This window comes from Hoplias malabaricus, chromosome 1 (assembly GCF_029633855.1).
Source record: "Hoplias malabaricus isolate fHopMal1 chromosome 1, fHopMal1.hap1, whole genome shotgun sequence".
NCBI lineage: Eukaryota > Metazoa > Chordata > Actinopteri > Characiformes > Erythrinidae > Hoplias > Hoplias malabaricus.
The window spans coordinates 5,037,521-5,061,757 of NC_089800.1; the positions used below are offsets into that span (position 1 = coordinate 5,037,521).

A 24,237-nucleotide genomic window follows, 5' to 3' on the forward strand; every position below is an offset into this window, starting at 1 on the left:
TTTGCAGCAGGCCCTGGGATGAGCCCCTGTCCCAGATATGCTTTGGAATTCCTATGAATTGTATTAGCTTTCCATAAATCGATAGTTTCTCCACATTTAAAGCAGGCTTGGCAGTTCATTATTGGGTTATTAATGCATTAATCTCGCAGCGCACAGAAGTGGCAATGTCAGCAGTGATGCTCCTTATCTTGCCGAGGTCTAATGTGGACATTACTCACCCTTTGATTGCCCTTTCATTTCCAGGGGAGCCATGGGTAACGTACACAAAAGGGAATGATGAACGAGAGCGAGCTTTCATTAAGTTTGGTTGCTTAAGTGCAAAGTTTTTGCATAAAATCACTGCCACTTTGCGAAGAAATGTCTTGTAAATTCAAAACACTGGTGGTTTATTCCAAAATATTTGACTAGCTTAGAAGCTGCTGTTTAACCTGTGAGCTCCACAGCCACTAGCCTCTGAGTATCTTAGTGCAGTGACCCGACAATTTTCCTTTGACAGCATTTATTTTACCTGACATACCATGAATAATGTATATCCTTTGCTATGCTAATAGCTAATATGTGTGAAGTTCCCTGTTTTATTTGTTTTACGTTTTGTAACAGAGTCAGTTCTGCCCTAGGGCGGCACGGTGGCAGGTAGTGTCACAGTCACACAGCTCCAGGGGCCTGGAGGTTGTGGTTTCGATTCCTGCTTCGGGTGACTGTCTGTGAGGAGTGTGGTGTGTTCTCCCTGTGTCTGCGTGGGTTTCCTCCGGGTGACTGTCTGTGAGGCGTGTGGTGTGTTCTCCCTGTGTCTGCGTGGGTTTCCTTCGGGTGACTGTCTGTGAGGAGTGTGGTGTGTTCTCCCTGTGTCTGCGTGGGTTTCCTTCGGGCGACTGTCTGTGAGGAGTGTGGTGTGTTCTCCCTGTGTCTGCGTGGGTTTCCTTCGGGTGACTGTCTGTGAGGAGTGTGGTGTGTTCTCCCTGTGTCTGCGTGGGTTTCCTTCGGGCGACTGTCTGTGAGGAGTGTGGTGTGTTCTCCCTGTGTCTGCGTGGGTTTCCTCCAGGTGACTGTGAGGAGTGTGGTGTGTTCTCCCTGTGTCTGCGTGGGTTTCCTCCAGGTGCTCCGGTTTCCTCCCACAGTCCAAAAACACACGTTGGTAGGTGGATTGGTGACTCAAAAGTGTCCGTAGGTGTGAGTGTGTGAGTGAATGTGTCTGTGTTGCCCTGTGAAGGACTGGCGCCCACTCCAGGGTGTATTCCCCGTCTTGCGCCCAATGATTCCAGGTAGGCTCTGGACCCACCGCAACCCTGAACTGGATAAGCGCTTACAGATAATAAATGAATGAGTTCTGCCCTAGTGTGTCAGTAGAGCAGAGCTCAGGTTGTGTCCAATTCGCAGTTGTTTTATTCGCACTGATTGTTTTTAAATAATGTTGACAGTGTGTGTGTGTGTGTGGAAAACCCTAGAGTACACAAAGCCTTCATTATATACAAGATGCGCTCTTCACACAAGAATAAGCAGCAAATCTTTATAAGGTCCCTGTAATGCCCCCCCCCTCGCAAAAAAATAAGAAAATAAAAAGAAATACCATGAAACACTTTTATGGCCATACCGCCCCAGCCCTATCTTTACCGTCTTTGACCTGTGTTTCCCAGAATGCACTGTTATATAAGGAATACAGTAGACGGCTGCGGTATGTTTGCCGTAAAGTTCTGCTGATTCTTTACAGCGTAGACTCTGTTAATCCCCCACAGAGCCCAGAACCGCGCTGGTCCGGATGAAAAAGGAAAGCTCCATTAAAGCGTGAGAACTGCTCTGGAGCGCATTATCTCCCTCCCAATATATCATCAGCTTGAGAAGTTATTCTCTCCGCCAGAGCCTGGGCTATTACGCCTTTTGTTCCTACAGTGTTTCCTTGAAGCCTTGAAACTTGCCTTGAAGTCTCCTCTCGAGGACCTCGAGACCTGTTGCTTTAAAGATGGAGAGTCGTCGTTTTCTGTAATTGGTCCACTTTGCAAAACTTCTGCTGCAGCGCTTTCATAGTCGCATTCATCTTCTCCCAGGCGTTTGTAGCCTCCGGAACGTGTGTAACAAAGCAGAAGAGATTGGGAGAGGGGTTTTGAAGCAGAATTAGAAACTAATGATGATTGGACTTGGGACGATTGGGAAGCATCGTAGGGGTCTTTGTACTCGGGTCAAGGAATGGTCTCTGAAAGCAGCGGTTAAAGGAACTTCAGGTTTGGTGTTTTGTCGAACATGGGCTTGCCCTACAGTTGCAGAGTGTTATCCACTTTTACAGCACTGTCCTGAAATGGAGAAGGTGGTGGAGGGAAGGGGTGGTTTCCTACCATCCATCAAAAGGCTGGAGTGGAAATGACAGAGGCTTTGTTCTCCCTATTAGAGCTCAGTGACATCACAATGGTTTTGAAGCTGTAATTTTACGGTAAAAATACTGCCCATGTATCAGGGTGTTAGTCAAGCGTTAGAACCCCTTTCTGCAGCATTAACCGGCTCTACGCTTCCGGGAAGACCTTGTACTAAATCCTGGAACATTGCTGTGAGGATTTGATGGTAGCCACATATAAGAGATGTTTAATGTTGTCAGATCCCACCCCTCCACTGGTGCCATTGGGATGAGGTAATTAATACTGCTCACCTGTCACCTGATTGAAGAATTCCATATCGTCCTTTTCTATCACGCGACTCTCTGGTTGTCCGGTCTCCTTTACGAACGCCGCTCTCTCGGAAGCCCTCTCCAGAAGCCATTAGGTAATAACATCACAGCAGAAGAAAACGAAATGTTTATCTTTCATCCGCTGACCCTCTCGTTCGCTTTCTGCTCGGGAGGAGTCCATTTATCAAAGCCGCTCGGACAGATGCTCCTGACACTTTGCTGATCCAGGAGCTCCCTGATGCTGCAATTTGTCATTCCTTCTGTTTGGTAACATCACGCCCCAAAAATAGATTTCCGTCCAAGCTGCTCCAGAACGTCTGGGAGGGGCAGGTACAGTCTAGAAAACTAGTTCTAAAACGTGTGGGTGAGCTTTATCCAGAAACATCCACAGCTGAGTGTGTGAGTGACTGGATGAGTGTGTGCAAGTGTCCACAGGTGTGAGTGTGTGAGTGAGTGACTGAGTAAGTGTGTGAAACTGTCCACAGGTGTGAGTGTGTGAGTGACTAAGTGTGTGAAACTGTCCACAGGTGTGAGTGTGTGAGTGACTGGGTGAGTGTGTGAGTGACTGGGTGAGTGTGTGAAACTGTCCACAGGTGTGAGTGTGTGAGTGAGTGACTGAGTAAGTGTGTGAAACTGTCCACAGGTGTGAGTGTGTGAGTGACTAAGTGTGTGAAACTGTCCACAGGTGTGAGTGTGTGAGTGACTGGGTGAGTGTGTGAAACTGTCCACAGGTGTGAGTGTGTGAGTGACTGGGTGAGTGTGTGAACCTGTCCACAGGTGTGAGTGTATGAGTGACTGGGTGAGTGAAGTGTGGCGCCTTGTGGAGTGATTCCAGGACGTAAACCAGTTACTGTAGATGAACGAATGAACTATACAAGTTTACACTGTTCATCATTCTCATTTTATTTGCAGATGACCCACATTTTTTCAACCCTTGAGCTCAAACATTCCAGAGTTGCCTTTCACCGTGAGGTCGAGCCGAGTTGCCCTCTTCTTTCTCTAATGACTGACAGTTTGTTAATTGTGTTGTTTTTTTACGGCGAGAATGTGGAGATTTAAATAATTGATGGTGCATTTTGACCCACTATATTTATTAAAACTAAACGTCATACTCGGGCGAGCGTAATATCTCATGCCATGTCAAATCCAAACCAGCGAATTAATCACGTCCCATTGTTTTGTCGCTTGAAAGTGTGCCCCCCGTAGTAACTCCAGCTAATTACATGCTCCAGTGCTGCTCACATTGCGAGTGCATCGCCCCTAACGGGACTCCGGATTTGACTCGTTCCCGGGTCGGGTTGTATTCCAGGTTGTGTCAGCGATACGCCAGATTTCCCAGCGGCTCAGGACTTCTGAGCATGTTCTGCTCGTATATGTTGAGCGCCACTTGGTGGCCCAAGTCCCAGAAGGACAGACGCAGGAGCCACTTCAATCCTAATGAGGGTTGGCTTTGGAAACTCTTCCAGATCCTTGCAGACAGAGGTGGGGCTGCATCAAACCTCCTCCCTCCACCCTTTAAGGCCTCAGTACAGGGTCCTTGTCATTTTCTCACTAATCCCACTAATTAGACTTGTAGATATGCTTTGTACTCTTAAAAAGGAAGGTGCTACAAAGTGTACAAAGTTGGTTCCATTAAGAAGAATATACATTTTTAAAGAGTCTTATGAACCTTTTAAAGAACATTCAAATGATGTAAAGGTTCCTACTCAAAAGTGCTCCTTCTATGTAACTGCTCCAATGACCCCATGTAGAACCTTTGTTTTTAAGAGTGTAGGGCAGAGTATGACGTCCTAAAAACCATTTAAAGGAGTTATATTCACAGCAGGGACCTCCACCTCTTTCCACCCCCATTACTCACTAGCAGCTCAACGCAAATGCAACAGATTACCGACAGCAAGCCCCAACTAGTCCTAGATCAGCTAGTTGCCGAGCTACAGGGAAACTTATGGGAGTTCTAGACGCCGGAAGAGCATGCACCTACGGCTTTTACTTACACTCAGAGGTCCAGTGGCATTATAAGGTTTAAGAAGGTTGAAGTTCCGATCAACTTAGACGTCCAATCTCCATCTCACCTCACCTTCAGCAGCGGTGAGCCTTTCCAGGAAATGTTTCAAAGGAGCTGTCAATCAGAGGCGTGCTCAAAGAGCCTCTGCTCCATAGGCTGGGCACGTATCGTGTAATGCAGCTATCATTATAGCCTTGCCTTAATGTCGCCGGGGGTTCTGCATTGTCCTTTTGACAGCTCCAGGAATTCCACTCAGTCCTTTCTGTGGATAAACTGCGCCGCTGAGTTTGGACAGCCCTGAAAAGGAGGGTCCAGGCAGCGCGACGCGTCTACATTGCCAAAATATATGCAGGTGCTGCGTGACGGGCCAGAAGAAGTGGCCAGGAAAAGTGTCTTATCGTGGCTTGGAGGAAATGTGCAGCAGGAAGATTAGGCGGAGTGAAAGGATGTGAGTCAGAACATGTGAGGAGACTGTGTGTCCCTTCATTATATCCTTCTCCAGACCATTCACCAACAGTTTTCATTTTCAGCACCCTGTCGCTGTCCATCGCGCTTCTTACTTCATGGCCGAACGTCACCCTGGAGGTCTCCAGGTGTCTGAGCAATAACAGGTCTGTTTAGCAGGGTGCCCTGTGACCGGAATACAGGTTTTAGAAGCTTATCCAATGTGCTACAGTAATAAATATGTAACTATACAGTAATAGTATATGTAATTACAATGTAACTACTACTGAAACAGATTTTCAGTTTTTGCAAATGCGTATTTGCTTGGTGGGGTGCATTGTGACTATCATACAGGTTTTTGACTTTTATCCAATATGCTTCTGTAATAACTTTGTAATTACACATTATTGTTATGTCATAACAATGTACCTACTACTGATTAGTCATTGCTACAGATAAATCACAAATTAGCTTTGTTAATAAAGGTTTCTGATAGGTAGCCTGTCTTTATTGCTATGAGGATTTGATTGCACTCGACAAATACAATCTAGTTCTACTCTTAATTTCAGATGAAACACTGGATTTCCCAAAGAGTGTATTTCTCTGAATAGAAAATAGAAGATATGTATTTGCTGAAGCTAAAGCGAACATATATATCACACCAATTTCACAAACGTCCCTTTAACATGGAGAAATGGAGAGCAAGGGTTGAGGAAAAAGGAGACGTGTGAAATCTCATTCTGTCCTCTCACCTCCCTGTGAGGACAGCGATGTCCAGAATCTCAATACGTCTCTCCTTCACCACCTTTAATAAGACTGAATGGGCTGGGGCTTAGAGAGGGGTGACTTTAGGGCGAGCAGAGTGCAGTCTAATTGACTGTTTCTTTGTCCTGTGACTTTTGAGAAGCTTTGTAACGTTGTCCGTAGCCCTGTCTTTGCTTTGTTTTCTCGTTTACTCTCTCTGTTGTATTCTTCTTTGAAGTGTCCTTGCAGAGTCTTTGCCTGATTTAAGCTGATGATAGTTCACTGTACGTTCATTTGTGACACTTCTGCAGAGGGAACGTCCTCGTGTAAGCGTCAGCCATGGTCTAAAGTGTAGAGCAGCGGGCTTGGGACCAAAGTGACAGTGGTTAGAGCCCTTCAACTGGGCCAGAAAAAGGATGAGTGTGTAGGCGTGTGTTCACTGTCATGGATGGTTTAAATGCAGAGGCCCAGTTTGAATGTACAGCTGTGTACAATGACAATAAAATCCCATTTTCACTGCATTTTGTTAGTCACTGAGTACCATAAAGAACAGATTTCAATCCCATGTTATATGATGAATGTAATAACTATGTAATTACACATTAGCAACTTATGCAATAACAATATAACTTGTACTGTGCATTCTTTTTACAAAATGATCAATCAAAAAGCTGATTATGAAAAAATGGAAAAAATAGGAAAAATATATGTAATTATGTAAATACATATAACTATGTAGTAAAAATGTAATTACGCAAGTTTATATGCATGGGTATTTACATAAACCCTACTACTGTAATTTATAAGTGTGAACAACAGTGACTGCATCACCCTTAGTAAGACTGATATTGCTATATTATTAATGTGTTATTACATATAATTATGTAGTAAAAATGTAATTACACAAGTTTATATGCATTGGTATGTACATAAACTCTACTGAACAACAGTGACTGCATCACTCTTAGTAAGACTTATATTGCCCAATTATTAATGTGTAATTACATATAATGATGTAGTAAAAATGTAATTACACAAGTTTATATGCATGGGTTTTTACATAAACTCTACTACTGTAATTTATAAGTTTGAACAACAGTGACTGCATCACCCTTAGTAAGACTGATATTGCTGGATTATTAATGTGTAATTACATATAACTATTTAGTAAATATATAATAACACAAGTTTATATGCATGGATATTGACATAAACTTTACTACTGTAGAGGTTAAAAGTGTGAATAACAGTGACTGCCTCACCCTTAATAAGAGTGATATTGCTGTTTTGTTAATGTGTAATTACACATTTATTAAAGCCACTCATTTCCATACTAATCCCTGTTTCCCTGGCTCCGCTTTAAAGGAAGATTCCCAGCATCAGGGATCTCGGAGAGACGGGAAGAGACTAATAGCGACTATCATCAGGCAAAACACTGCAACATCAAGACGATTAATTTGAACAAAGCCCATCTGGTCAGAGCGTGGCGCCTGCACGGCAAATCAAACAGTTATTTACTCGCCCCTCAGAGCATATCCCGCTAATTGGATAACGGAGTTGGGTCAGATCTCGGCTGTGCCTTGCCGCAGTAATTGGCCTTGTCTCGTCCAGTGCCTGTTTGCTGTCAGTGCTGCCCATGAAACTGAGAAGACCCGTCGAGGAGCCTCCTCGCCGCAGCGGCGGAGAATTCACCCGCGAACACTGTAGTCCATCATGTCGCTGTCCCACTGCTGTTGATGTTTTGCAGGCCGAGTACATTCCACTTGACATTCCGCATGTACACTGTCATCAAGCCCCCATCGTTTTTCTCGCACGCCGTCAGACTCCGACACGGCATCCCGAGGCTGACCGCTCCGCGAGATTGCATTTGATGAACGGCCTGCCTCCAGCAGGACTCCTGCAGAGGCTAGTGGGGACTGTCGCTACAATCGAAACGGAGTAGACAGTGGCTACTTCGGCATTCCTCGGTCGAACAGCTGTCCGAGGCCCTATCATTGGGAGATTGACTCTGTGAGAGCACAGCTGGCTTCGCTTCTCTCTGGGGGGGGGGGGGGGGGGAGGGGGCAAATGACCCTCGTATTTCATCTGACTCTTCTGGGGCGATCTCACAAATGGGCAGCGAGTGTTCTCCTCTGAGCATGTCGAGACATTGGAGTTCGTGGTTGGGCATGTATTAAACCAATGCGACGGACAGCGACATGGTGCTGAAGTGAGGAAAATCAGCAGTGACCACTTGGGGGACCTCGAATGCAGATATATTTGGCCAAGTCCATCAGCAGGGGGTTGACCGAACATTGACTGCTTCTGAATACCATCACTGTCTAATAACAGAAGGAAAAAACCTTCACACGTTTTCCAACAGTCTCCATTAAAGTCTCTGCTGAGTGGATTTATGGCGTGTCATTGTTTGTTGCCCAACCAATAAATAAATGCTTTGCTCGAGAATTAGCATAACCCTCTATGGTCTCCGCAAGGCACCGGTTGGTCATTTGACCAGTAGTGCCCCCCCACATTTGCTCACCACTGTGTGTATCTCCTTTCTAAGCCTGATTTACAGTCGCAGAACGTTCCAGGCAGTACACCTCCCTGCCTCTGGAGTGATGGTTAGCAGTGTATTCTGAAACGCAGTGGACAGAGACGTGGTGCTGAAATCCCAAAATCAGAGGCCTGTCTCCCAGCAGTGGTCAGTTGGGATGTTCCTGAATACAGATCCACTGGTCAGGGAGGCAATGAGGAATCGGTTCGATGCGAGTGTGTCCTGCAGCTGAATGTGTTCCGTGCTCTTGTTTATGTTTTTTTGGACCTGGGCCTTTGCTCCCCACACTCAGTTTGCTCTTCCTCTCGCTTCAGTGGACAGAACTGGACACAGAGCTGTGTGTTACTGCAGGTTACAAGCAGCTACAACTGAGGAAACACACACAGACTTCAAACACACACACACACACACACATAGAGACTTCTTTATTCTACACAGCATTGTGTGTGAGTGACTGGATGAGTGTGTGAAATTGGCAACAGGTGAGTGAATGGGTGAGTGTGACAGACTTTCCTCAGTTATGAGAATGTGAGTGACTGGGTGAGTGTGTGAAATTGTTGACAGGTGAGTGAATGCGTGAGTGTGTGAATTTGTTGACAGGTGAGTGAATGGGTGAGTGTGAGAGACTGTCCTCAGTTATATGAATGTGAGTGACTGGGTGAGTGTGTGAAATTGTTGACAGGTGAGTGAATGGGTGAGTGTGAGAGACTGTCCTCAGTTATGAGAGTGTGAGTGACTGGGTGAGTGTGAGTGAATGGGTGAGTGTGAGAGACTGTCCTCAGTTATGAGAGTGTGAGTGACTGGGTGAGTGTGTGAGAGACTGAGTATCTGTGTAAGGTTGTCCACAGTTGTGAATGTGTGAGTGGCTGACTTGGTGAGGGTGTGAGTGAATGGGTGAGTATGTGATACCTAGTCCAGGGTGTGTTCCTACCTTATGCTGAAAAAGATCAGGATGAAGCCATTGCAGAAGATCAATGATTGGACAAGCGAATGATTGAATGAATGAATTAACTAATGAATGGATTAATTAATTAATATATAATATAAGTGAGCAAATGAATAGATGTATACATGAATGAATGGATGAATAAATGAATGAACAAACAAATAAAAACAGAATGAATGAAGGAATAAAAGACCATATTAGTAAATGCATGAATGAGTGAATGAACAGATGAACTTGCAAATGAATGAATGGAAGAAAGAAAAAGATGATTTAATGAATGAAAGAACAAACAAATGAAGGCAAATAAATGAATGGATGACTTGACGAGTGAACAAATGGATGGGTAACTGAATGAGTGAATGATGAATAAATGAATGAATGCATTTATTAATGAATGAAAGGATGGACAAATTCACGGATTAGTGAATGAAAGAGTGATTGAATTATTGAGCGAATGAACAAGTGAATGAATGAATGAATGAATGAATTAATTAATTAATTAATCAATTAATTAATTAATTAATTTATGAATGGACGAATGGATTAAGGACAAATTAATTAAAAAATGAACAAACGAACAGACAACTGAATGATTGGATGTATTCACAAACAGACAGGCAGGTGAATGAATGAATGAATGAATGAATGAATGAATGAATCTTGTAACAAAATGAAATGCCCAGCTATGTGCTCTGAAAATCCGTCTTGAGGTTTATCGACTCCATACCCTCTCCAGATCTGACCCCTCCGAGGGTCTTAAGGTGGGCCTCTGGGAGCTACTTTTGACCGTTTCCCTGTTGCAGTCCTCTTCATCTGGAAGTAATTAAGCAGGATGGTGGCAGGAAGGTGCCGGAGCATTAGCAGCTCAGCTTTAACTGACCTTTCCAGCAGAGTCTTCAGAAAGGGGCGACTCGGGAAGAGGAAAACGCTCGCTGTAATCCGGATACCTCCCGAACCTAATCAGGTGTGGCGCAATTACTCGACTGCCTTTTGCTTGCGGCAGCTCAGAGCGGCTGAATTAAATTTGACCAAATCCAACTCTGCCCAACCCCCCCGCCCCCCCCCCCCCCACACCTTCTGACTCCGGCTCCCAAGCTGCCCGCCTCCTCCCAGATCTGGAACGTCAGGAACAAAGGCACAAATTTCACAAGAATTGCCCAGAACCGGGGCTATAACTCGGTATGAAATGTGTGGCCTGATTAGACAGGGAAGTCGAGGCTGTTTCCAGGTTGTGTTCTTTTCTTTGCTACAAGATCTCACTCGTAGTCACCTGTGTATTGTTGTTGTTGATGTGTACATTGGAGGTGTATCTTCTTGGGTGTGTGTGTGTGTGTTTGTGTTTGCATACCTTCCCACAGAATGACTGCTACCCCCATGGAGAAATCGAGCCGTCTTTCATTATTTCTCACCACTGGTAATTAATCCCTCTGCGCATGCGCTCACCCAAAGGGTTTGTTCTGGAATATAAACTATACCTTTACAAAGTAATTTCAAGGTAATTCCGCTTTCCCACCGACTGACTGCTCTTTCTCTCTGCTCTACTGCCGAATGTAGGTCATTCTACATGTGAGGTCTAGACTTGGATTATGGAGTAAACTTCCCTGGTGCAAATACAAACCTACAATCTGCTGTTTATCACTAGGAGGTCCACAGGGGGGTCTTTGTAGACACTGCTGCCAAAGCCAGACCTGGGGTCGTCCAGATGCCGTATTATTTTGATTAGAGCTGTTAAATGGGGCAGAGAAATCAAAGACTGTACACAATTACACTGTGGCCAATGGGGGGGTTGGGGGGTTAGAGCTGACATTTGCTTTTCAATGGGTTTGATTGCATATGGGAGAGGCTCGGTTACAGTAGGGTTGGAGTCATTTTTGGCAACAAAACTGAAGAAACAGACAAAATTATAAAAAAAATACACCAAAATTACTGTAGGAAATATCCATCTTTAGAATTCATATCCAATGTAGAGTCAAAGAGTGTTGGCTTTAGAAGTTGCTTAAGGTGGAATCTTCACTGGAACAATCCCACAATCTGCTAATTATGGAGACCAGATCAATGATCACTTGTCCTGTTGTCCAAGATTACTTTCGCAAATCCCAGACATGATTCTGCCAGCTCATTTCTCATTGTGAATTCCCTGACCCTGACTTGGGGGCCATCATGTCTCATTTGCCCAAGGCCCAGACACTTCCCACATTGGTCTTTTAGGCCATACACCTTTCTGTTTATCCACACCCTTTTTCCATTCAGGATGTACTTCCTTATATCCATTTAAAGTCATTAGTTCTTCATTCTAATTGCAGAAGTTTACTGCTAAGCAACTTTTCTCTCCAAAGCACAGCATTTAAATAGCACTCTAGGGTTATATATGTTTAACCCTCTGGAGTCAGAGCTCCTGCCTGCAGGATACATCAGAACTTGAGCCAAAACACTTACACAACTCAGCGAGTTTTTGTCCTAGAAACCTACTAAACATACCCCCAGAAACCTTAAAGGGTCTACTTTTCAAATGTTGAAAAGTTTGAAAAGAAATGTATTTTTACCTGGTTGTTACAGAACGATTAAAAACAAGAGGCATGTCTCAGACGACCCTTGATGGCCGACTCATACATATTCGTATGATAATAGTATGATAATCCGGCCGCTCTTATTGGAGGATTATGAAATGTGAAAATGCTAATTTTAGTCATATAAACAGAAGCACATACCTGTCTTTTGACATTCCAAGAGGGCACAGTCATGCATTTCAGCTGCCTGAGGAGAAACGGCTTCATTTTGTGATGAGTAAGTGAAATATATTTGACTCGATTTTCTGAAGCATGTTTGGCGCTGATTAGCATTGACGCTACGCTAGTTCAGTATATATTCCATCAGCGGATTTCCTGAAGCTGATCGTAAATGATTTGCGCAATTGCGTAACTGCGTAATTGCGCAGAGGCACAGAGCTCAGCTGATAGAGGGAAAAAAACGCCTTGAAGTGAATTTTGGATGCTCTCTGCTGCTTTTAAGCAGTCTTCTGAAGCTCATATGTTTTGATGTGTCTAAGATATAGCACCATTTACAAACAAATGGTTCGGTTGGTCTCACTGATGGGGTGAGGTGGGGGTTATGGGGGCCATTGTCGTTGACAGTGGGGAGGGGATTTCTCACCTGTGTTTCACACCTATCTTATGAATAGTCAATTTGTGAGCCACAGGTTTCAAAAACTACAGTGTGACATCATAGATTCAGATTCATAGCAAAATAGAAGAAAAACTAATTAAAACATCAGAAAGCTGTAAACACCAGTGTGAAGACAACACCCATGTTTACAGAGTTCAGAGCCGAAAAGAAAACTTCTTAAATGTTCACAGTGTGTTTTTTCACTTTATATCAGCACCTTTGAAAATAGGTTTTTGGGATGTCCATGTTTAGAGTTGATTTAACCAAAGATGCTTATAGCAAGATTCAATAATGCTCTTATTGAAATGATGGCGGGTGGCACGGTGGTGCAGCAGGTACTGTTGCAGTCACACCGCTCCAGGGGCCTGGAGGTTGTGGGTTCGATTCCCGCTCCGGGTGACTGTCTGTGAGGAGTGTGGTGTGTTCTCCCTGTGTCTGCGTGGGTTTCCTTCGGGTGACTGTCTGTGAGGAGTGTGGTGTGTTCTCCCTGTGTCTGCGTGGGTTCCCTCCGGGTGCTCCGGGTGCTCCCACAGTCTAAAAACACACATTGGTAGGTGGATTGGCGACTCAAAAGTGTCCGTAGGTGTGTGAGTGTGTGTGTGTGTCTGTGTTGCCCTGTGAAGGACTGGCGCCCCCTCCAGGGTGTATTCCCGCCTTGAACCCAATGATTCCAGGTAGGCTCTGGACCCACCGCAACCCTGAACTGGATAAGCGCTTACAGATAATGAATGAATGAATGACTGAAATGATGGCTTTTCTGTTGTTAGGGTCAATTTCAACCCAGGTATAATTTTAAATCAGAAAACAATAACAAGTGCCAAATCTGGAATCATAAACACACTATACACCAACAGCCTACAGCTGGCTCCTCCTACAACCACTCGAGCTTCAGTTAGGGGCTTCTATCTTTGTCTGTTTCACAAAACAAGGAAAGACAGACATGTCCAGACATGTAAGGCCCAGTCAGTTTAGAGTTAGAGTTTTGTAGAGTGTACATCTCCAGTTTACAGTCTGCAACAATGAAAAATTAAAACCAGTCTTTCATGGAGAAGGAAGCCTAACAAGGTCAACAAGAGGAAAGAAACAAATTGGTTGATAATTAACATTAACATTAATATTAACATAAGAGAGGGTAACAGAAAGCTAACACAGGAGGAAGGTTAAAATATCACGGCATGTCAGGTCACCTGAGACGTGGCTAAAAGGCCTTGTACTCCAGGGGGTTAAGGACAGAATGTTCGACATCTCAATCAGAGTGTTTTATAAGCATTTCGGATGATCTGTTGTTAGATTACAATGACTCTTTATAGTGTTCATTTCCCCACTGCACTTTATTCGAAAACAGAACCAATCCAAAGATAAACCAGTGTTTCTCTAACTGTCCATCTTTAGAATCCACAGACGGTGAGTTACGCCAACATTTACTCAGAGCAAAGCAAGCAGACGTGGGATTCTGGACATCGTGAAAGGCAACATTATATTTTACTCCAAACATTAATGACAGTGTTGACTCAAATAAAGCAGTAGCTGTCAGTGATGTGAATGTACCACCTTGCTCCCCCACATTTCACACCACTCTCCATCTTGGCTTCGCAAACGGAATGCAAATGTGAACTCAAGGAAATGAAAAGAAATAAACAAGCATGACGGACACAGCTCGTCGTTCAAATTCTCCACTGCCTTTTTTTTCACCACAGAAAAGAAACGCTAGGTACATTTTATCTTAAGGAACACTTCCTGGAGGTTAGTTAAAGTCTATAGAACTGAACAATAGCTCTAGAACTAGTGAATTTGTGGTAGTTCTGACCAAAAATCTTTGAAACCCCATTGTAATGTTGTATTTGACTTTGTTTTGTATTTGTATTGTGTTTGTGATATTGCAGTGCTATTGAAAATGAACAGAATACCACTGTAATAGTGGTGTAATATAGGTACATTCTTGCAAATACACTGTAGTTACATTGTAACAGTGGGGTTTCCATAGGAAAGTGAGTGTCTCACTTTATATAGAATTGCATTGTAATAATAGTAACAGTGCACTGATAAAAAAAACAAAAACAAATAATTCATCTGTAAATACTATGTAATTACTATGTAATAATACATTGATAAAAATAAAGACCTAATATATCAAATATATATGTATAAACCTGTAATTATATTGTAATAAAACAACCTACATTGATAAACAGCCTAACATATCAGTGTATATACTATTGGTTTTACATAAATACACTTAATACTGTTAAATATTTAGTTCTAGTGTAATTACATTGTAATACATGTATGAGAAATTCATTTGTAATAATAATTAAAAAAATTAATGAGGAATTTTGGGTTTAACTAATTATACTGTATATAATTATATTGCTGTAATTACGTTGTAAACGTCGTGATTCTGTAATTACACTGTAATACAATGTAATTACACTTCTCTGGTGTTAGAGGCTGGGCGTGCCGTGAGGTTCCGCTTCAGTTCTGTTGGAAATTCATCTCTGAAATGATCTGTTTGCAGTGATCTGCAGGAGGCGCTGTGGATAGACGGTTCGTTATTGCGGCTCGTCTTTCGTGTTTCGCTGTGATGATTGCGTATACGGCGAGTGCGGCCTTGTTGAGGAGTTTGGCTTGAAGTGTTCCTCATCTGTAGAAGTGCTGATGATGAAATTCGCTGAAGCTTTATACTAATGTTACACCGGATATTACACGGACTGTTTGATCTTCCCTGTTAGCTGAAATCAGACTTCAGAGCGCCGTTATAAATGGGACGCCGGGGCGAGGATGAGTGCCGATGTGAAATTGAGAGCCGGGGCGCTCGCGTTTGCGTTGCGTTTCCGTGGCAAAGGCTCGACAGGAACGAGCCCTGGAGAGCTGCGATTGTCATGCATGATGAGAAGGAATAAGAGTAGATTAAGGCCGGTTTTGTCGGGGTGACAGGACGGTAACTGTTCCATCAAGCATCGCACACAGGCGGTTTCTTTACAAGGGCCAGAGAAATTTCACTTTCTATCCTTCTCTATCTTGGTAGGGCTATAGAAGACACATTTTCATGCATTTTAAGGTGTGGAAACTGGCATTCACAGTCTATGAGTCTGAAGTAATCATGCCCAACACCAAAGGACCGACCGGTAGGTTATAAGACTTCCCAGAGTTAAGTCGTGGTGGAGTGGGACTACCATCTCTGGGCTGATGGAGCACCATCCAGTGCCTTGGGGGTGATTTTAAGAGGTGTTTGTGATACGGAATGAGCCATGGAAAGCATTTCCTTGTGTCTGACTCAAACCTCTGTGTTCTTCTCTCTCTCTCTCTCTCTCTCTCTCTCTCTCTCTCTCTCTCTCTCTCTCTCTCTCTCTATCTCAGGTTAACAGGATTCCAGGTGCCAGCTCCGGTCACAAGCACGGGCTCCATTTTCTCCCTTCGCCTCACCAGTGACTTCGCCGTCAGCGCCCACGGCTTCAAAATCTATTACGAAGGTGAGGAGTGTTGTTTTCCTAATTCCCCCTGCCGTGGGCGCTGGGCTTTGGGCATGCAGATGGCAGCGGGGCGCCAAATCACACTCTTGTGTGGTCGTTTAAAAGAGCAAGCAGCTCGGTGATACTGAGCTCACTCCAGACGGGCGAGTCACTGACGGAAAAAAAAAAAAAACAGGCAGGAAACGAGGGCCCGAGTGTCAATCCCGGTCTTCGGATGGTGATTCTCGACATGTGCGAGGAAGGTCTGGAGCTGCGGAAGTGAGCACAGCAGCTCGGAATGAAAAGTGTGGCTGTGAAAACAAGTCGCGGCTGAGAGCACTAAATTTCACCTCGTCACACGTCCCTTTTTATTTGATTTGCTCGAAAGTCAAGGCTCAGCTTGAATTGGAAACAAGTGTTGTGCCCTTGTCTAAGGATCAAGTCGGAGTGGTAAAACATAAGCACAAGGAGCCCAAAATACTAAACCGAAAATGTCTATATACAGAATGATGGGGGTCCTGTATGTAATAAAGAAGTAATATATCATCGTATCTCTAAGATAGTAACTTCACAAGAGGAGAAAAAAAACACAACTTTCAGTGGAGGTCAATGTAGAAAGATTTGGTACCACTTTTGATAAGACCACACTTTATAAAGTTTATAAATGGTTTATACTCTGTTTATTAATGGTTATTACTTAGGTTAAAGACTTTATAAGTCATTAATAATAATGTATAAAGTGCAACAGTGACCTACTTTTTGCCAAATAGTGAATCCATATCCATCTAAAGTTAAAGCTCAGTGGCCGGTCGCACTCGTTCCACTGTAGGCTAGTTATAACGTAAATGTAACGTAAATTTACGATTGCGCATTACTATACCAAAACTAGTATATACGTAGGAGCTAGTAACTACTCAATATTTACACCTACCCCTAAGCAAGCTGTTAGTTTGTATAACAAACTTAATTATTATTCATTAAGACATACATTTAAGCCTGGGTTGATTTCTTTGTTCACTTTGTAAGTGCCGTCGTTAATTTTGCCGTTATTTGTAATGCATAAATCGTTATTTTGAAAAGGCCTTACGCATTCAGTCGTCACGAGAGAAATACAAACACAAATATACACAAATGTATTTCATTTTATTTAATTGAGTTTGGTAAATATAAATATACAGTTTGGTTTGAATGTATACATTTTAAAATATATTTTCTTCCCCGTAAAACGTAAGAAATGCAGGTTGATGTCCATTTCCATGGCAGTGTGTTTTTGGCAGGTGTTGTCATCATGAAAAAGTGCCATTGTTTACCTCAGTACACATAGGTTAGTAGATACTAGTTAAAGGATTTGTGGAGCAATCTGATTTAATAAAAGACTAGTTTGAAACTAACTAGTGTTAACTAACGACTTAGTAAAGAGTTTGCACACAAACTTAAGAATGAACTCAAACAAAACCGGTGCAACCCAGTCCAGATCTCCGGATACTGACCTTAATTTGTCATCCGTCGACATTTACTCTTCTTGTTAATATGTTAACCATTTAACCGCCAGGTTTAACCAATTAATCACCAGTGGAATGTCATTTTAGACACTGATGATAATGTCCTTGGATCACCACCTTAACATGGTGGAGGGTTTTGCGTGCCTGCGTGAGCCTAGGAGCTATGTTGTCGGGGGCAATAGCCCCTGGTAGGGTCTCCCAAGGCAAATTGGTCCTAGGTGATGAGCCAGAACAAAGAGTGATCCATAAAGACAAGGATGAATAAGTCAAGAACACGGACACAGCCTCCCTTGCCCGGAGTAGGGTTACTGGGGCCTCACCCTGGAGCCAGGCCTGGGGGGGGGGGCTCCTTGGCGAGCGCCTGGTGGCCGGACTTTCACTTTACCTCAACATTTTCAGTATGTTCTGACACTTTCACTTTTAGAAGAAAAGGGGTCACTGTTTCCCTTTTTATCTCTGTTTTTCAAATGGTTATTAATGACTATTATGTTGATTACAATCTAATTATTAAACACATGTAATAAACAGATTTTTAAACCATTCATAAACCTTTATAAATGTAGATTAATTTTAAAGTGGTACCAAATAGTTTATTCCAAGTAATTTTGGAGCATTTCTATTGGTCCATTCAGAAGGTCCCACCAGACAGTCATTGGAGGAATGGATATAGGACTTGGCAACCCACATTTGGAATCAGACACTAGGAAACAGGTAAGACACGGAACTGGAAATAAAAGGAATTGTAGGATTTGGCAACAACTGGTGAAGTGGAAGTAGATGGTTGGGAGTTTAAAAATCGGAATGATGGAAGTTGGCCAGTCAGGAATGGAAGGGGGAGAACCGACCTGGAGCTTATGTTTCTGAATCGGGGAAAAGAGCTGGGAAGGTGGAATCCCAATCAGAAACGGAAGGTCGTGTAGTCAGTCAGGAATGAAAGATAGGATCGCAGAATTTGAGAAGTGGAATTGGCCAGTTGGGATTTAGAAGATGGGATCAGTCGGTTTGGGAAAGGCAGGTATCTGTGTCCAGTCGCGGAGCAGAGATGTAATCGTCCACTTGGGAATTGAAGGTGGAGACAAAGATCAAGAGCAATCAGGAGTGGAATTAAGGAACAGCCAGCTAGGAACGGCAGGCAGAATCAGATCCTTCGAAGCAGAACGGGGAGTCGGATAATCAGGAACAGAAAGTAGGGATGGAGAATCGGAATAAGGATATATACGCTGATGTGACGAGGGCCTAGATTCCAGATTCCAGAAATGTAAAACAGCGCTGAGAGAGTTTGTAAAACAAGTCTCTGGTTGTTCTTGAACCGGGCAATCACCTGGAGTGATCCTGCTTTTGGGGGGAATTGTTCCGGATCCTGCGACGTTACTTACATCAGCCAGAAGTGCCTCTAGTGTTGACTTCTCAGAAAAGTTCTGGCAAAGCATAGCTCCCTCGCTTACATGTAAAAACGGGAAGTGAAAACAGATGCTTGGCCCCCGTACTGATTCCCTACCTTCAAAGAGCCACCAATCCCCCCCTCAGCAGCCTCATGACAGACCCAGATAGCCACACTCTCTCTCCCTCTTTCTGTCTCTTTTTCCACCTGCCACCCCTCTGACCTGACCATGGGACGCCTCCCCCATCTGCTCCATCATTTACACACTGAATAATTCAGGCCCGGCTGGGGCCTTGGCTCACACTTTTCGGCTTAATGTTCTCTGGAATTTTATGGGCTTTGGAATATTAATCCTGCCAGTTATTACACACTGGAGGGCATGGAATCCTGCCGCATCTGCAATGAGTTGCCCGTCTTGTTACCATCCATCGCCACAGATTAGGATATGTTAATAAAGCACGGTTTATTAAGCATCTAATTTGAGGAGGGTCCTTCTTTAAGAGGCACCAGGTGTTACAACAGGTGGGATCGGACCTGACCGTCCAACACTGGTCCAGAATGTCTTCAGAAGTTTTGCGGGAGATTTTTCAATCCCGAGTGTACATGCACCTAACTTTTGGGTTAAGTTAGATTCACTTTTGTGCTCTTGCTTTAACTCTAACCTACATGTCAAATCAAATTATCACTAGGTTCTACAAGTGGTGGGATCAAATTTGATGGTCCACCATTGGTCCAAGCATATTCCGATGTTTTTCTAGCTGCCGTTAATTCACACTTTGCATCAAACTCACTAACCTACCTTCACTTTTAAGGATATGTTATGATGGTAGGCTTCATTACATGTGGCTATGTTGTTCCAGTTTGAATGAATCCCTAGTGTGAATTCCTAAATGCATACACCTACAGTTGGGTTAAGTAATGTGACAAACTGTGGGAGCAGAAGGACTGGACTTGACCATCCACCATTCGTCTAACTTGCCAGTGGATGCCAGAAAGGCAGCAGGCATTTTTCGAGAGGGTTTATTTTTACAGCTAGCCGGCACTCATTCATAAATTATACAAATATGCACAGCTACCTTACAGTTTATGTTCTGCAACAAACGTGGGTTAACTTTAGAAGCTAAAAACCCTGCTTTAACTCTAGCCTACATCTTAGGCTTGATTAATTCAGCACCGCGGACAGCTCTTAAGTGGCCCTCCCTGCACTCTCGGCTCTTAGCCGTTTGTGCATTATGAATTTTTTCCGGGATTTATGATTATTTTGAGGGCCATCTAGGAACATTATTTCGACTGGAAATATGTCCCCAAGTTTCCGGCATACGTATTCCATCACTTGGCCTTGGGGTATGGGAGTGAGAGAGAGAGAGAGAGAGAGAGAGAGAGAGGAAGGAAGAGAGAGAGTGAGGGCAAGAGCGAGAGGAAGGAAGGGAGCGAGACAAGCACAGGGGAAAAGAAATCTCATTTTAGCTCCTGTCAGTCCTTCATCACCCTGAACAAGCGAAACCATGTTTGACACTCCGTGCATTTGTGTTGATTAATGTGTCCACTGCCGTCCACCACAAATCAGCCTTGGCCGTCTGTGTTTGTTGGGAGTACGATACACAAGTCTGACCTTTCCTTGAGGGGTCACTTCTTCTCCAACCAATCCTCAGACAGAGACGGAGATTTGGGTAATGCTTTACATTTGCTTTACATTTAGGACCTGCTCTTATCCAGACATACAGTAGTGCACAGAAGTGAAGGGTCAGAGTTTTTGAGCTTTGTGACTTTACTCAATCCTGCATCCTCATGACCTGATTCAGACTGACATCCCAGTGACTCATGATGCGATTCAGACTCATGTCCCAGTGACTCGTGACTTGATTCAGACTGACATCTCAGTGACTCATGATCTGATTCAGACTCACATTGAAGTGATTCATGAACTCGTTCAGACTGACCTCCCATTGACTCATGACCTGATGCAGACTGACATCCCGGTGACTCATGATGTGATTCAGACTCACATCCCAGCGATGATTCATGACCTGACTCAGATTCGCATCCCAGTGACTCATGACCTGATTCAGATTGACGTACTGGTGACTCATGATCTGATTCAGACTCACATCCCATCAACTCCTGGTCTGATTCAGACTTGAATCCAAGTGACTCATGAACTGATTCAGACTGACATCCCATTGACTCATAACATGATTCAGACTCACATTTCAGTGTTTCATGACCTGACTCAGACTCATGACCTGATTCAAACTCACATCCAGGTGACTCATTATCTGATTCAGACTCACATCCCATCAACTCCTGATCTGATTCAGACTCACATCCAAGTGACTCATGACCTGATTCAGACTGACCTCCCATTGACTCATGACATGACTCAGATTGACTTCCAAGTGACTTATTCCCTGAATCAGAGCCACATTCGAGTGATTCATGACCTGAGCCAGCCGTGCATTCCAGTGACTTGTAAACTGACTTAGTCCCGTATCCCAGTGACTCATGACTCCATTTATACATGAAGCGACTCACGAACATCTCTGTTGCGTGCACTACAGTCCATTCTCCTAAAGATGAACTCTTACACTTTGTCTGTGTAGAAGAATGAAGATGCGGAAGCTTGAAATGGAGGAAGTCTTTTGACAGGTTTGAGGAACTGGTTAAGTCCCAGTGGTGGATGCAAATGTGAACCAAATGAAGACGCTGCCAAGACGGCCCATAGTCTGTCTGATGCTCACTTCAAATTCCATAGAAGAACCCGAGGAACACCGTGGTCTGCGGATCTGTGAAATTCGCCCAGCGACGGCCTTCACCCTGGCGAATCCGCTGTTGTTTTTTCCTTGCTCTTCTCTAGAGGATGGAACAAAGTCTAGTGAAGTACTCCACACAAACCCAAGCTGCTCCGACAAACTTCCATCATCTTCAAAGGCACCAAATTCATTAAACATACAGGAGAATAAATAGCTCTTCCCTTGGGAGATGTCGGCGCCAAACACTTCAGTTGTTTCGCACACCCAGTGTGGTGCAGTTGCAATGCTGTTTCTTTTTTTCTTGTTTTCTTGCCGTTTTTACGAACGAGTACATGTCTTGCCAATGGAAATGAAATACAGATGAACTGAAACGTCAGCTTAGTTCGCTGGCGTTATCACACCCTCAACATCGGATCTTTCAGACGACTCAGAGGGAAAGCGACTCCAGTCTCTTCCCCTTCATTTGACGGCGGAGATTGAAATGATTAAACCCTTCTGTCGGTGTCCTCTCGCTGCTTGACAGTATTTAATTGACATCTTAATTACGTATTGATTTGTCTTTACTTCGTCGGCCAGATGCCGACTTCTTTAAGTAATAGCTGCTCGACGACTTCATTAACATCTGAAAAATCATGGCTGATTTGATCAGTGATGGGTAAATAATATTATGTTTATTCATCGATTGTGGAACGCTAGTTTGCTTGTGATTAGGCAAACTGAAGAGATTTCACATAGACTGGTCTAACAGGTCTAACACCCAATTCATTCACTCATTCATTCCTTTCTGATTCATTCAGAGCCTACTTGAACTTTTTGGCTCAAGGAAAACACATTGGACAATCCAAATGTCCCTATGTGTCCACTGCAATTTTGAATTCCGCCACTTTAGAGTGCACCATAGAGGGGTGTGTCATCAAATGTGGTGCCACAGAGTTTAAGATGTTCAAAACCAAGTGTCGACCAACTGTGGGACACTGGAACGGTGTTACTGTGGGCTCCATATGGACGTAGCACTATCCAACATATTTGGGATCAGGTCTCAGATGTTTTTGACCTTCTGCAAAGCCTTGAAAGAGTCTGACTTATTGATATCTTTGATTACAACAGTAACCGGTGTCTAATAACGCTGGCGGTGTAGTGAATGCGGCAATGCTGGAAATGTGGTGGAGTTGCCCTTCGGCTGTGATATATTGGAACTGTCAACAAGTTCTCTTCCGAATCCAAAAAAACATATATTTGGGAAACAATAACATGGGAAATCAATGGCAGAAGCGTTGATAGAGTGTTACGCTGCTGAAATAGAGTTATTCCGTGGGTGAATATTTTTTTTCAGTTTGGGTTTGAGATGATGTCTAGCTTCGGGGCGTGCTGCTGTTCTGAAAGGAAGTGTTCCAAGGACATGTAGCTCATTTCCTCCAAACTTTAGAGGAGTATTCCATGAAGAACTTGCAATTGGAGTGCAGTAAATGGAAGGAGAGCGCTTATGTAATTATGCTGTTTTAGTCTTTCCAAGGTTGTCACGATAGCCTCCATTACATATGTATGAGGCTGAGAAACATATGATGGAAGGAAATGGAGTCACATGTGTTAAGAAGCACATGCCATTTTGTTTTTTTAAAATATCATATGCGTATTTTACTCTGGTAAAATAGAACTTATTTGCATCTGAAACATCATAACGCCATGTTCGGAACATATGGTCCACTCGTCAATATTCAGGATCACACAGTCACTGGAAACAAGAGATTCTTTCATTCAGTCATCTTCTGGAACTGCTGCGTCCTTTTATAGGGGTGGTGTTGGGTCACACTCACTCAGTCACTCACACACTCACCCAGTCATTCACACACTCACACCTGTGGACAGTTTCACACACTCACCCAGTCACTCACACACTCACACATGTGGACAAATTCACACACTCACCCAGTCATTCACACACTCACACCTGCGGACATTTTCACACACTCACCCAGTCATTCACACTCACACCTGTGGGCATTTTCACACACTCACCCAGTCACTCACACACTCACACCTGTGGACAAATTCACACACTCACCCAGTCATTCACACACTCACACCTGCGGACATTTTCACACACTCACCCAGTCATTCACACTCACACCTGCGGACATTTTCACACACTCACCCAGTCATTCACACTCACACCTGTGGGCATTTTCGCACACTCACCCAGTCATTCATACACTCACACCTGTGGACATTTTCACACACTCACCCAGTCATTCATACACTCACACCTGTGGACATTTTCACACATTCACCCAGTCACTCACACTCACACCTGAGGACAGTTTCACACACTCACCCAGTCACTCACACACTCACACATGTGGACAAATTCACACACTCACCCAGTCATTCACACACTCACACCTGCGGACATTTTCACACACTCACCCAGTCATTCACACTCACACCTGTGGGCATTTTCACACACTCACCCAGTCATTCATACACTCACACCTGTGGACAGTTTCACACACTCACCTAGTCATTCATACACTCACACCTGTGGACAGTTTCACACACTCCCCCATTCACACAAACACACACACACACACACACACACACACACACACACACACACACACACACACACACACACACCTGTGGAAGGTTTCACACACTCACCCAGTCA

General features: G+C 43.8%; 1 protein-coding gene across 1 annotated transcript in view; it reads left to right on the forward strand.

Moving 5' to 3' along the window:
• Positions 1-24,237, forward strand: part of csmd3a (CUB and Sushi multiple domains 3a) — a 287,911-nt gene that overhangs the window by 44,890 nt on the left and 218,784 nt on the right. The window contains 1 exon segment of the mRNA XM_066676154.1: positions 15,848-15,960. Within this exon segment, the coding sequence (XP_066532251.1) occupies positions 15,848-15,960 (113 nt within the window).